The 12,217-nt window shown below is 67.2% G+C and overlaps 2 protein-coding genes across 2 annotated transcripts; both read left to right on the top strand.

The window, feature by feature from the left end:
* Nucleotides 1–349: 349 nt before the first annotated feature.
* Nucleotides 350–7,457, top strand: CARD9 (caspase recruitment domain family member 9). The gene is made up of 13 exons (XM_052649427.1): nt 350–388; nt 1,613–1,798; nt 2,012–2,149; nt 2,710–3,014; nt 3,098–3,277; nt 3,364–3,507; nt 3,624–3,749; nt 4,457–4,648; nt 5,032–5,073; nt 5,349–5,397; nt 6,605–6,681; nt 7,137–7,219; nt 7,306–7,457. Exons 1-13 carry the CDS (start codon nt 382–384, stop codon nt 7,403–7,405), a joined length of 1,629 nt encoding a protein of 542 aa, XP_052505387.1. The 5' UTR covers nt 350–381; the 3' UTR covers nt 7,406–7,457.
* Nucleotides 7,458–7,681: 224 nt separating this feature from the next.
* On the top strand, nt 7,682–10,012 carry DNLZ (DNL-type zinc finger). The gene is made up of 3 exons (XM_052649318.1): nt 7,682–7,904; nt 8,345–8,484; nt 9,243–10,012. Exons 1-3 carry the CDS (start codon nt 7,704–7,706, stop codon nt 9,409–9,411), a joined length of 510 nt encoding a protein of 169 aa, XP_052505278.1. The 5' UTR covers nt 7,682–7,703; the 3' UTR covers nt 9,412–10,012.
* The last annotated feature ends 2,205 nt before the right edge of the window (nt 10,013–12,217 follow it).

The following is a 12,217-nucleotide window of genomic DNA, read 5'->3' as shown; positions in this document are numbered from 1 at the left end:
TGGCGGGGATGCGAGGCAAGCACAGCAGCCCCAGCCCCATGCCCACCACAGACGCCAGGCTGCAGTCCTCACGGGAACACCGTGGGCTGGACGGTGGCTTGGCCTCATCCAGCCCCGGGGAGAACCTTGGCTCACTCGCTCTCCCACCCGAGGCTCCCAGCAGCTTCCACTTCCCTGTCCCCGCCTCCCGGGGCCGCCCTGCTTGGGGCGAATCAGGAGGCTGCGGAGGGGATGGTCACCCTTGCATCTGGGGTGAGCCAGGCCCATCAGGAAGTACAGCCTGGGCTCTCCCCGCAGCTCCGCCCGCCTCCATCCTGGCAGCCGGTACCTCCTACCCGGCACTGAATCAGGCAGACAGGCGTGCAGGTGCCCCCCAGGCGGATGCGTGGTAGGCTGACCCAATGCCCTTCCTTCAGGTGGCGCCCCAGCTTGGGCCTGGGGCAGGGGACGGGGTGTGGGGCAGAGACCCAGCAGGGCACCAGGGGGTCTTGGCTCTGTGGCCCTCCCTGCGCCACGGCCACGCTGTTCCCACCTGTCGCTTCAACAGAGGGAGCCGTGGGGGGTCGGCAGGAGCAGGATGCGCGGACTTCAGGGTGGGCAGGCAGGGGCTGGCCCAGGGCTCCAGAGACCCCGACCTGCAGGTGCATTCATTCAGCGCCTCCTCTGCCCTGGGCAGGCGGTGCAGCCCGAACCTGCCACCACCCTCGTCCCTAGGAGTGTGGCCCAGCCCCTGCGAGCTGGAGGCTTGTCTTTCCCTCGCCACCACGGATCGGAAGCTTAGCAGGAGGTGGCAGGGTCAGGTCTCCATCCCCACCGCCGGGAGGAGGCAATCCACGGCTGCCCCTGGCTCAGCCCAGCCTGGCGAGAGGGGCTCCTGGACGCGGAGCAGGAGGGAGGAACAGTGGGCCGTCCCGGCGTAGGGGGCGTCTCCTGGTGGAGAGCTGGCTGGGCAGCCCCCAAGAGTGAGGCCTCTCCGGGAGGCAGAAAGGAGCCCAGATGGCTGGGGCCTGGGGCCTGCCCCTCCCAGGACGCCCGGGCCTGCGCCCTCTAGCAGGCTGTCCACAGTCACCCTTCCCGGAGGGCACCGCGTCGCCAAGCCTGACCTGGGGTGGGAACGGCCCAGTAGCTGCTGGGCAACTGTTGCGTCACCGGCCACCGGAAGAAGGGAGGCCGGGAGGATGGGATGTGAGGGCCGCTGTCCCGCGGGCAAGGAGGAAGTCCCGCAGCACAGCCTGGGGCCCGGGTGCCCTGGCACCGGCCCCCTCCCTCACATGCCTCCTGCCAGCCCCCACAGCACTTGGGGTGTCCTGGGGGGTCGGGCGGGGCCAGAGGAGGGCTGTGGGACTGCTGACTGTGTCCTCCTAGACACCACCCTGATCCTGGAGCGTCTCCACGCGTCCCCGACGCTTATCAGGGTCCTTTGGGAGAAAAAGCCCAGGGCACCTGGAGGGTCGGCAGCAGGGCCTGGGGAGGCAGGGGGAATGCTGGGTGAGTCAATGGCAGCAGGGGGCCTTCTCCCTTCTTCGCACCCCTGGGCTGGGCTCCTGCGGCCGAGACGGCCGGCCTGGGCCCCAGCGGGGCCCGCAGCTCAGCAGCGGCTGCCTCCTCCCAGCCATGTCCGACTACGAGAACGAGGACGCATGCTGGAGCGCCCTGGAGGGCTTCCGAGTGAAGCTCATCTCCGTCATCGACCCCGCCCGCGTGACTCCCTACCTGCGCCAGTGCAAGGTGCTGAACCCCGACGACGAGGAGCAGGTGCTCAGTGACCCCAACCTGGTCACCCGCAAACGGAAAGTGGGTCAGTGCCGCGGGCGGCCACACTCTGCCCCCCACCCTGGTCCCCCGGAGGCCTAGAAGGCCCCCCAACCCCCACCCCGCCTCTGGCCCCGTGTGCTGGCCACTACGCCCACTCCCCGTGCGGCAGACGCCCCCGGGAGCGCCCCAAGGTGGGGCCAGGCTGGCCCCTGCTGCAGCCTCGTGGGCCATCACGTGCGTCCTCTCTGGGTCACAGGAGTGCTCCTGGACATCCTGCAGCGGACGGGCCACAAGGGCTACGTGGCCTTCCTCGAGAGCCTGGAGCTGTACTACCCGCGGCTCTACAGGAAGGTCACGGGCAAGGAGCCCACCCGCGTCTTCTCCATGATCATCGGTGAGCGCCGGGCGCAGGCCTGGGGCGCGAGGGGCGGGGGAGCCTGGTCCCGATGGGTGACCTGCGGGTGAAAGGAAAGGAGTGAGCCTCACGTGGGAGCTGCCAGCTTTCGTCCCCGTGTGGGTGTCCTTCCCATCCCACCATCCTGGGCTCGTGGAGGGGCAGAGGCTGCAGGAAAGGGAGCCCAAGCCCCAGGTTGGGGCCTGTGGGAGGGGGAAGGCAGAGGCTGATGCTCGGCCCAGAGCCCCTTCTGCCCAGAAGGCCCTCTGACCTCGCCGAAGCCCTGCCCAAGAAGCCAGCGGGGTGGCCCCAAGTCACGTTCTCCCACCTCTCAACCAAGACAACAACAGAATTAGAGAGGGATGGACGCCCAGACCCCAGGCCATCCTGCCCTGGTGGGGTCGGCGGGGTGGGTGGGAACAGGGCGCGGAGGTGAGTCCACGCCTCAGTTCATCCCCTGGGCGGGGAGCTGACCCCTTGGCCAAGCCACCCCAGAGCCGCTCGGTCCTCGAGTGGGGCCCCTGGGAGGGGCACGCCGTCTGATCCTGCCCGCTCCGCAGACGCTTCCGGCGAGTCAGGCCTGACGCAGCTGCTGATGAGCGAGGTGATGAAGCTGCAGAAGAAGGTGCAGGAGCTGACGGCCCTGCTGGGCTCCAGAGACGACCTCGCCGAGGAGCTGCGCGTGAAGGACAGCCTGCTGCGCAAGCTCCAGGAGCACGTGCAACATCTCAAGGAGGCCTGCGAGGCGGGCAGCCGCGAGCTCCAGCGCTGCAAGGCCGAGAACTATGATTTGGCCCTGCGCCTGGCCCGCCAGAGCGAGGAGCGCGACGCGGCCCTCACGGGGCACCGCGGGCTGCTGCTGGAGGTGCCCGGGGCGGGGGGGCGGGGGGGCGGTGTGGGGCAGGGCTCCCCCGGCCGACCCTGACAGCAACCCCCCACTCCCCTCAGATCGACAGGCTGAAGCACAGCCTCATGAAGGCGGAAGACGACTGCAGGGTGGAGCGCAAGCACACGCTGAAGCTCAGGCGCGCCATGGAGCTGCGGCCCAGCCAGGAGCTGCTCTGGGAGCTGCAGCAGGAGAAGGCGCTGCTGCAGGCACGCGTGCAGGGCTTGGAGGCTTCGGTGCAGGTGGGCCCCCGGGGCTGGCGGCGGCGGCGGCGGGCTGGGAGGGAGCCGGGCCCGTCCGCTCCCACCCTCTTCCCTCGCACCCACAGGAGGGGAAGCCGGACCAGGGTCGCCCCCACGTCCAGGTGCCGGAGGAGGACTGGCAGCGGGCGCAGCGGGACCTCCAGCAGCAGGCCGCCACCATCTTCTCCCTGCGCAGGGACCTGCGCCAGGCCGAGGCCCTACGCACTCGGGTAGGCGGCAGGGCCTCACGTGGGGGTGCTGTTGGGAGCCCAGCCGTGGCCTGGAGCTGCCCTCCAGCCCGGCCATTGGGGCCGCGGGCGGTGGGGCTAGCCGGCATCTTCCGTAGAGCTTGGAGGAGAAGGAGACGTTCGAGCTGCAGTGCCTGGCCCTGCGGAGGGACTCCAAGATGTACAAGGACCGCATCGAGGCCATCCTGCGGCAGATGGAGGAGGTCGCCATTGAAAGGGACCAGGTAGGGCCACGCCAGCCTTTCGGGGGAGGCGGTCATCTATGTAGCCTTCGATGAGCTCTGATAGAAGCGGTTCCTGCTCGTTCAAAGTCGTGAGCGCTGACACATGGGTGTGTGGCTTAGCTTCCAGGATCGTCACCGGAGACAGAGGCTGGCTTCCTCCAAGTCTTCCCGCAGCCATGGCCTCCCTGGCTGGTCACTTCGGGCCGGCTGCCTGGGCGGACCTCAGCGTCCCCACTGAGGAGGGCGGGCGTGAGAAAGCGTGGGGTGTTCGCTCTGAAGAACATCACACAGCTGTCCACGATCGTGTTCTCAGTGTCAAGCGCGCCCGTGAAACAGGAAACACGGGGGCAGGGTGGCCGGGGGCCCTTCGTGGGGAGGCAGTCATCTCCTTCATGTTTTCTGAACGGCCCACACTTCCCATCGTGAGCCTGGGGTCATGTTTAACACGCCCCAAACATGAGAGCTATCCTCAGGGAAGAAAGGGGAAGGGGCCGCCGCTGGCCCCTCCGCAGCCTTGTTGCTGGAAATTCTCCCGGGAGCGTTGCTAGAAATCAACTGCTGAGAAGTGAGAGATGAGGAGGGGAAATGAAAGCCAGGCGGGGTGTGCGTTGTGTGTGTGTCCTGGGGCATGGGGCCAGGCCACGCTCACAAGGAGGCTCAGCCAGGATCCTCCTCCTGACACCTGCCCTGCCCCCTCTGCCCCGCAGGCCACCCTGATGCGGGAGGAGCTGCACGCGCAGCACGCACGCAGCCTGCAAGACAAGGACGCGCTGCGGAAGCAGGTCCGCGAGCTGAGCGAGAAGGTGGATGAGCTCCAGCTGCAGCTGTTCCAGCGTGAGGGCCAGCTGCTGGCCGTGGAGGGCAAGCTCCGGCGGCAGCAGCTGGACGCGCTCGTCCTGGTGGGCCTCCCCCGGGGGGCCTCCGTGGGGTTCACCCTGCCACGGGGAGGGGCAGGAGGGGGGCGGGGGGTGCGGCCACGCAGGAGCAGGTGTGTCCTGGAGGCCACAGAGCCCCGGGGAGGAGCCGCCAGAGGTCCCTGGCCCTTCCTGAGCCCCGCCTCCCTCCAGAAGGTTGGCTCCTCGCTGAGCCCCCCTGGAGGGTTGCTGCAGGGCTGGTGAAGCTCAGGGCCAGGCACAGTGAGTGGGGCAGGAGACGCGTTCTGGCCAGGCCCAGCTGGGAGGGGCTTCCTTGGTGGGGGGCCCGGCTCGGGACCCCACCCCACGCCCAGGAGTGGCTTGGTTCCCTCACAGCCTGCTGATGGACCCCTATTCTGTGACCGCAGAGCTCCGACGTGGAGGACAGCTCACCCAGGAATTCCGAGGAGGTGAGCGTGACTCTGCAGGTCAGGCCCAGGTGGGCTTCACTGGACGCTGTGGGCCACAGCCTCCGCCAGACCACAGTCCTGTATGCGAAGCTCTGGGAGCTTGGCCGTGCACTGCCTGCCCTCTGCCCCGTGCCCACCTGGGCAGCATAGGTCCCTCCCTGAGAGGCTGGCACTGGGGGTCGGTGGTGGGGACAGCAGCCTGGGGCGGGCAGCGTGGACGGTCAGGTCCACTCCCGGCAGGGCGGCGGTCTGATCGCCCCATGTCTCTTGGGAAGTTGTCGCCCCCTCAGGACCTGGAGGAGGATACCCAACTCTCAGACAAAGGTGAGGAGGCCCGCGGCCTGTCCCGGAGGAATCTGACCAAGGCCTCCTCGTGGTGGCAAGTTGGCTCCTGTCTCGACCTTCGGCACACACGCTGCGTGATGCTGGTGCCAGGGGGCGCGCACCCCAGCCCTGGCCCCAGGACCTTCATGCCTCATTACACAGATGAGCACACTGGGGCACAGAGGATGATCAACCCCCAGAAAGCGGACAGGAGCCCCATTTGAGCCTGGGGCCCAGGCTGTCAGCTTCCACTCAGGCCCGGGAATGCTGAGAAGGAGGGGCACCCGCCCTCCAGAGCAGGGAGCGGGGCGGTGGCCGCTGCCCAGGTGCGGCCTGCCAAGAAGTGGGAATAGACAGGGAAGGGGGTACAGCTCCGGGTGACCGCACTGGGGGCTTCAGGCGGCGGAGGTGGGATCACTCTGCCTGTCTGGACACAGGGTGTGGGGTGGCCCCGAGGGGATGATGAGGGGCTGGCTCCGAAGCTGGGTGTCAGATGGGAATTTGGGAGGGTGGGGGCGGGGTGGGGGGAGGGGCGCTACCGCAGAGGTAGCGTGTGAAGCCAGACAGACTTCCTCAGCGTCAGACGCCAGCTGCTGGGGGGGCGCCGAAAGAGGAAGCGGAGGCAGCAAATGGAGAAGTGAAGACTTGGTCCCTCCGCTGCCGCCCAAAGACGCAAACTTGAAGCCACCGAGCCCCGTGGGGATGGGCAGGAAGGACCCACAGGCCACGAGTGGGCAGTTAAGGCCGCTGGCCAGCCAGCCTGGGAGCCCCAACCCTGGGCTGGCATGGCCCCTTGCAGGAGGTGGGGCAGGCTGGGTCGGAGGCCAAGGAGGAGGGAAAGGTGTGAGCTTCAGGGGAAGACCTGGGCCTGGGCTGCTCCCACCATGTCCCTGAGACTTGGGATCCATACCCGGCCCCCACTGTGGCCAGCCCATCAGAGCATTTTTTCTGAGGGTCCTGAGCCTTGGGCCCTTCCAGGTATGGAGGGAGCCCTAGGACCTCAGCCCCTGTTCCCAGGGCACCTGAGCCGTCTACTCAGGGGGTGAGAAGTGAACTTGAGTCCCCGTATCTACACAACGGGAATCCTGGCAGGTCCAAGTAAGGACCCAGGAGGTGGCACAGGGCTGGCCCAGGCTGAGGAGATAAGAGGTACCAGTCAGCGTGACCCTGGCAGCTGGGCAGGACGGACAGGCACTCTCCCTTCCAGGCAGCCTGGCCATCGGGGAGAGCCCGGAGCAGCCGTCTGTGGCTCCGCAGGAGGAACAGCTATCGCTGACCCCAGAAGTAAGGCTGCCTGGGGTCCCTGGGAGGCCCCTGGGGAGGTTCTCAGCCTGGACTCCTGAGAGTGATTCCTCCACCTGGATGTCCGGGGCCTGAGCCCAGACTCTGCCCACGGGCTCCTGGGGTGTGGGTGTTTGGAAAGTGAAGTGAAGCTGAGGCTCCTCCATTTGTGGACAAAGCGGGGCTGGGAGCAGTCCAGTCTTCTGGACAGGGCTCAGCGTTGAGTGAGTGGAACTCGGCCTCCCTGTCCACTGCACTGAGCCAGACAACAAAAAGCTCACCCCAGACACTGTAGTGGAAGGAACCCTGGCCTGGAGCCGTGGGTCCCCGGGCCCGTCGTGTCATCTGAAAAGAGGGACAGCGCACCCCGCCGACCTGGTCCCCAGTGCGCAGCCCCAGGGCCGGGAGTGGGGCCCACAGGGGCGCCGGCCGGAGTCCGAGCCTCGCCCCTCCTGCAGGACGCAGGACTGAACGGCAGGGAGCCCCCAGAGAAGGAGAAGGGCCGGCGGCGCCTCAAGGAGAGCTTCGAGAACTACCGCAGGTGGGCCCGCGCGGGCGGTGGGTGGGGCTGCGGGCGGGGGCCTCGCGCGAGCCCCCGCCCGCCTGCGCTGTCTGGGTCTCCCGCAGGAAGCGGGCCCTCCGGAAGATGCAGCTCGGCGCGCGGCAGGGGGAGGCGGACGGAGAGAACACCACGGGCAGCGACAACACCGACACCGAGGGCGCCTAGCCGGCCCACCGTCCAGCCCTCCCCGTCGCGGGAGCGGGGCGCGCCCCCCCACCCCCAGGCCGCCTCTTCGTCGGCGAGCACGGGAGGGTTCTGTGTGGGGACCTTAAAGTGCAACTTTGTCAATAAACTACCGCGGTCCGGACATGGCCGCCTCCAGTGGTCTCGGTCCAGCACGCGCCGCCGGCCGCCAGGGGGCAGCAGAGCACTGCCCGCCCACCGGCGCCGGAAGCCGAGGAGGGTCGCTTCCGCCGCTGCCCGCTTCCAAGATGGCAGCGGGGCGGGGCGACCGCAGGGCGGCATGCTGCGGGCGGCGCTGAGCCACGTGCCGATACTGTTGAGCCGCGCGCGGCCCCGCGGGCCCGGCCCGAGGTGGCTATGGGGTCTCCGGGTCCGCCTGCAGGCCGCGGGGACAAGGCGGGCGTGGGGGTGGGGCTGGCGGCGCTTGAGCTCCGAGCCGGGACCCGGGCCGGCGCACTACCAGCTTGTCTACACCTGCAAGGTGGGCCCGTGGCGGGGTCGGTGCCGGGGGAGAGGAGCCCGGGTCCGCATCTGGCGCGAACGGTGCTGCGGCACGGCGAGGGAGGGCGGGGCCATGCACAGGGGGCGGGACCTCCCTGAAGGGGTGGGGCTATCATTCGAGGGTGGATCCATCTGGGAGAGGGCGGGGACGCGCGAAGAGGTGGGGCTACCAGTGGGGGCGGATCCTTCCGGAGGTGGGGCTAGGCTGGGGCGGGGCCTTCCAGGAGGTTGCGGCTACCAGTGGGGGCGGATCCCTCCGGAGGTGGGGCTAGGCTGGGGCGGGGCCTTCCGGGAGAGGTGGGGCTATCACGGGTGACAGATCCTTCCGGAGGTGGGGCTAAGCCTTCCGGGAGGGGCGGGGCTATCAGTTCTGGGAGGGGCGGGGCCGTGTGGAGGGCCTCACTTTGGAGTCTCCCCAAGGTCTGTGGGACCAGGTCCTCGAAGCGCATCTCCAAGCTCGCTTATCACCAGGGTGTGGTCATTGTGACCTGCCCCGGCTGCCAGAACCATCACATCATCGCCGACAACCTGGGCTGGTTCTCGGACCTGGATGGGAAGAGGTGAGGCCTGCCTGGGCAGGGCTGAGGACAGAGGCCTGTATCCCAGGGCTAGCCTGGTCCCTCCTGAGTCTGCGGCCCCACCCACCGTCCCTGGGGCACCGCCCTTCTAATGAAGATTACAGAGCCTATCTCTATAGCCCAGCTTCCTTGTCAAGAAATGCATCGTTGAACTTGAAATTCAGATGAACCATGATAACTTTTTGGTGGAAGTATGCCCCAAGTATGCAATTTTCTGCCCTAGGCCATCCCCCCTTGGTCCTGCTTCACTGCCTGGCCTCTGCTCTCAGTACTAGCCTCAGGGGCAGCAGGACCTGGTGACATGTCAGCCACCCCCCCCTCCCCAACAGGAGGGATCAGACTGGGTTGACAGCTTACCTTTTGCTTTGTGGTTCCTTCCTTCACCCTAGAAGGCGCTCCTTCCTAAGTATCTGCTATGGGGCCCGGGTCCTAGCATGCACCTTTCTGTCCTCTCTGAGGCTGGCTGGCCACACCAGATGGGATGGGTGTGAGCTAGTGTGGTTGGGGGCTCTGGTCCTGCAGCGTCAGCCACGCCCCCTCGTGGAGGCAGTGTTCAGTGAGGGGCGGTGTTCAGTGAGGGGCGGCGCACAGTGAGGGATGGTGTTCAGGGGGCTCCTGACTGGGTGGCCCTGGTGCCACACCAGTCTAGGACCCACACACTTGAGCTTGGCCTGGGGTGCCCTCAAGGGTCCAAGACGCAAAACGGCCAGGAAGCGTCACAGCACCTCTCTCTTTCTCAGGAATATTGAAGAAATCCTGGCAGCCAGAGGGGAGAAGGTGCGCCGAGTGGCTGGCGAAGGGGCCCTGGAGCTCCTTTTAGAGGCTGCGGGGCCCCCCAAATCCACCACTGCTGCGGAAGGGGCTGAGGACCAGGATCCCACCCAGCCCTGCAAGACGGAGGCTGGCTGACCCGCCTTCTGCCTTGGAGAAGGGTGCTCCAGCCCTGGGCCGCTCTGGACGCTCCTGTTTTCTATCAATAAACAGACTTCACTGCAGATGCTGGGACCTGGGGTTCTCCTGTCATCCCTGCCTCTGCAGTCAGAGTGAGTCACAAGCACGCCCTCCAGGGCCTTCTGTGGCTGGAGGCCGCATCTGAGTGGGGAGGGGCTGGATGTTGCAGTCTGAGCCCTTCCCCTCCCCGCCACAGGGCTGTGGCTGTGTGGCCTTGGGCAGGTCGCTTTGTCTCTCTGAGCCTCTATCTTCCTGTCTTCTGGTGAAGATGTTCACAGTGCCACCTTGTCAGGAGTTACAGACGGAAAGACGGGACTCAGGCACAGGGTGGCTCAGCCTTGCCCCAAATGTCAGGCCCCGACTTTGATGGCCAGTCAGCTGCTGTTCTTGCTGAGGGGCGAAAGCCCCACCGTGGGTCCTGCCCCTCTGGCCACGCACAAGAAGGCCCCACACGTCCTTCTGTGCTGCCTGGACGCATCTGTGAGCTGGTGCCAACGTCGGCCTTGACCCTTGGCCATCAGCCAAAGTCAGCCAACCAGGCTGCTCACCGTGCCACAGATGAGCCGGGCAGCTGCGGTGGCGAGCGGTATGGGGGCTGGGGCTGCTGTGTGCGTGTCCCCCGCCCCCAGGCTGTGCAGTTTGTCTCCCAGCCTAGCTTGACTACCTTCTCAGGATGTTCGTGTGTTTATGAAAGCATGTTTATTTCCAGAAGTGTTCTGGGCTGTGTGACCTTCAGCATTAATCACCAGTCACAGTCTTGCAGGATCCGAGCTCCTGACAGCCGCCCCCGTGGGCACGGGCCTGGGCATTGTTCTCTGGGAGCTGGCAGCCCGTGCTCTGCCTTGATTACCCGCCCCGTCCTTCCCGTGGCGAACAACCCCCTATTATCCCGCCCGGAACCTCCTGTGACATTCGCAGAGTCAGTCCTGGAGGCTGAGCCAGCCCCCAGGCCTGCTTCTCCATGAACGCCCTGAGGGACCTCTGGCCTTGGAGCAGCAGCGTGGGGGCAGGACTTCGCTGCCCGCGGAGGGTTGGGGGCCGATCTGGGGAGGCCCAGGGAGCCGACTGGACTGTGAGAGCGCAGAGCAGACCCCACGAGTGCCCCCAGCACAGACCTTCCTTTCCTGGGTGGTTTGGACACGTTTACTCGCCATGTCCTTTCCTGTCTGTCTTCCAACCCTGAGCTCGTCGGTCTGAGCCTGGAGGGCAGGTCAGGTCCTGGAGACAGTAGGGCGAGTGCACCCAGGGCAGGCTCCGGACAACTCGGGGTGGCCCCCGCGCCCAGAGCCACTGAAAGCCTCCGCACTGGCGGGGCAAGCGTGTTGGTCCTGTCTCACTGTGCTTCCCCCTGGAAACCCCAGAAAAGGCCCCTGCCCTTTTCCTCCCCCTGCCTCCTGACTGACCCCGGCACCCCCCCGGGTTGCCTGTGAGGTCAGTGGCTCCGAGCGGCCTTGTCCCCGGTCCCTGGCCTCCCCACAGTTTGGCCACTGCCACCCTGCTGCCCCTTCGCGAGGCGCCTGGCTCTCCTCCCCACCTCACCCCAGGCCAGGACCCTCTCCAAAGCCTCAGTTAGGTCTCCCGTCTTGCAGGCTGATTCTGTACCAGCTGAGCCACCAGGGAAGCCCCAGAGCGTCACACTAGGGAGTCGAGTGTCTGGCCAACCTCAGGTGCTCCTGTAACCCTCCAGGTGTGGCTGGCGCCACCTGGTGGTCTGGGGCCCTGTTCTGGGCGAGGGCCTCCTGCTGGTGCCCTCTGATGCTGCTGCTGCACACCGAGCCGCCGCGGGTGGCTGGGCAGGCCTGCTGCTGTGGCCTGTGGCCGTGCCAGTGGGGACAGGGTTCCTTTCTCCGTGAGGCTGGAGTGCAGGACCGTCCTAGCCCAGCTCCCTCCTCCTGTAGTCCTGGCACCCACGGCTTCGGATGCGGCCAGACGGATGGACGCTGTGCCAGGGCCCTGCTGGTGCCCCTCTGAGTGCTGGGCTCCAGTGCCCAGGGGTCTGGTGAGCCCCACTCCCGTGAGGCCTCCTGGACGCAGCCTGGGACCCCTCGGGCTCCCGTGCCCCCGGGGGACCCGATCGCTGGAGCACTGTCAGGACCCCTGGGGCGGGGGGTGCCCTGTGTTCCAGGCGGCTCTGCCTGTCCCAGAGGGCTCCTCTGGGCAGAAGCCTCCCGTCGCTCCCAGCCTCCTGCTCAGCCCCCCGGCGGGCCCTCGGCCTTGGCCTAGTGGACACCCGCCCTGGCTCTGGGAACACTTCTCCCTCTGAACCCCAGAGGGGCCCACATGTTTATCTCCCAGGCAAGGTCCCTGAGTAGACCAAGGTCTCAGCCGGGGGAGGGGGCTCTAGTCAGCCTGGCCTGAGGCCTGGGTGCTGAAGGCTCCAGAACACCACGTCTGTGGCCAAGACTTAGGGCCCAGAGATGCAGGCAGGGAGCCAGGCGGGCCCCCGTTTCCATCTGCCCTTGGTCAGCACCCCTTCCTGCAAGTGGGGAGGTGGTGGGGCTCCCAGGAGGGTGCTGGGTCAAGGCCGGGGGTGCAGCACACACCCCGACCTCCTGCCACACTGTCCCCAAGACCTCTCCCCGTCCCCTGGTGGCACAGAAGCCCCAGGGCTTCACCGTGTGGACCCACCAGAACGTCCGGTCAAAATGGCCTCCTGGAATGAAGCCTTCCGGGCAGGGCCCGGGCTGGCTCAGCCCAGGAGAAGCCGGAGACACCTGGGCTCCAACCCCAGCGTCCTCGCCAGCCGTGTGTCCCTGGGGCTGCC

Source organism: Budorcas taxicolor, chromosome 11 (assembly GCF_023091745.1).
Source record: "Budorcas taxicolor isolate Tak-1 chromosome 11, Takin1.1, whole genome shotgun sequence".
Classification (NCBI taxonomy): Eukaryota; Metazoa; Chordata; class Mammalia; order Artiodactyla; family Bovidae; genus Budorcas; species Budorcas taxicolor.
This window is presented reverse-complemented; position numbering and strand designations above follow the sequence as displayed.

What these genes read in the sequence shown, in the direction of transcription:
- DNLZ (XM_052649318.1), top strand. Translation starts at nt 7,704, where the DNA reads ATGCTGCGGGCGGCGCTGAGCCACGTGCCGATACTGTTGAGCCGCGCG. An exon ending in AGCTTGTCTACACCTGCAAG is followed by an intron (nt 7,905 to 8,344) that starts GTGGGCCCGTGG and finishes AGTCTCCCCAAG; the next exon opens with GTCTGTGGGACCAGGTCCTC. An exon ending in TCGGACCTGGATGGGAAGAG is followed by an intron (nt 8,485 to 9,242) that starts GTGAGGCCTGCC and finishes TCTCTTTCTCAG; the next exon opens with GAATATTGAAGAAATCCTGG.
- CARD9 (XM_052649427.1), top strand. An exon ending in CCGAGGCCCTACGCACTCGG is followed by an intron (nt 3,508 to 3,623) that starts GTAGGCGGCAGG and finishes CATCTTCCGTAG; the next exon opens with AGCTTGGAGGAGAAGGAGAC. An exon ending in TACCCAACTCTCAGACAAAG is followed by an intron (nt 5,398 to 6,604) that starts GTGAGGAGGCCC and finishes TCTCCCTTCCAG; the next exon opens with GCAGCCTGGCCATCGGGGAG.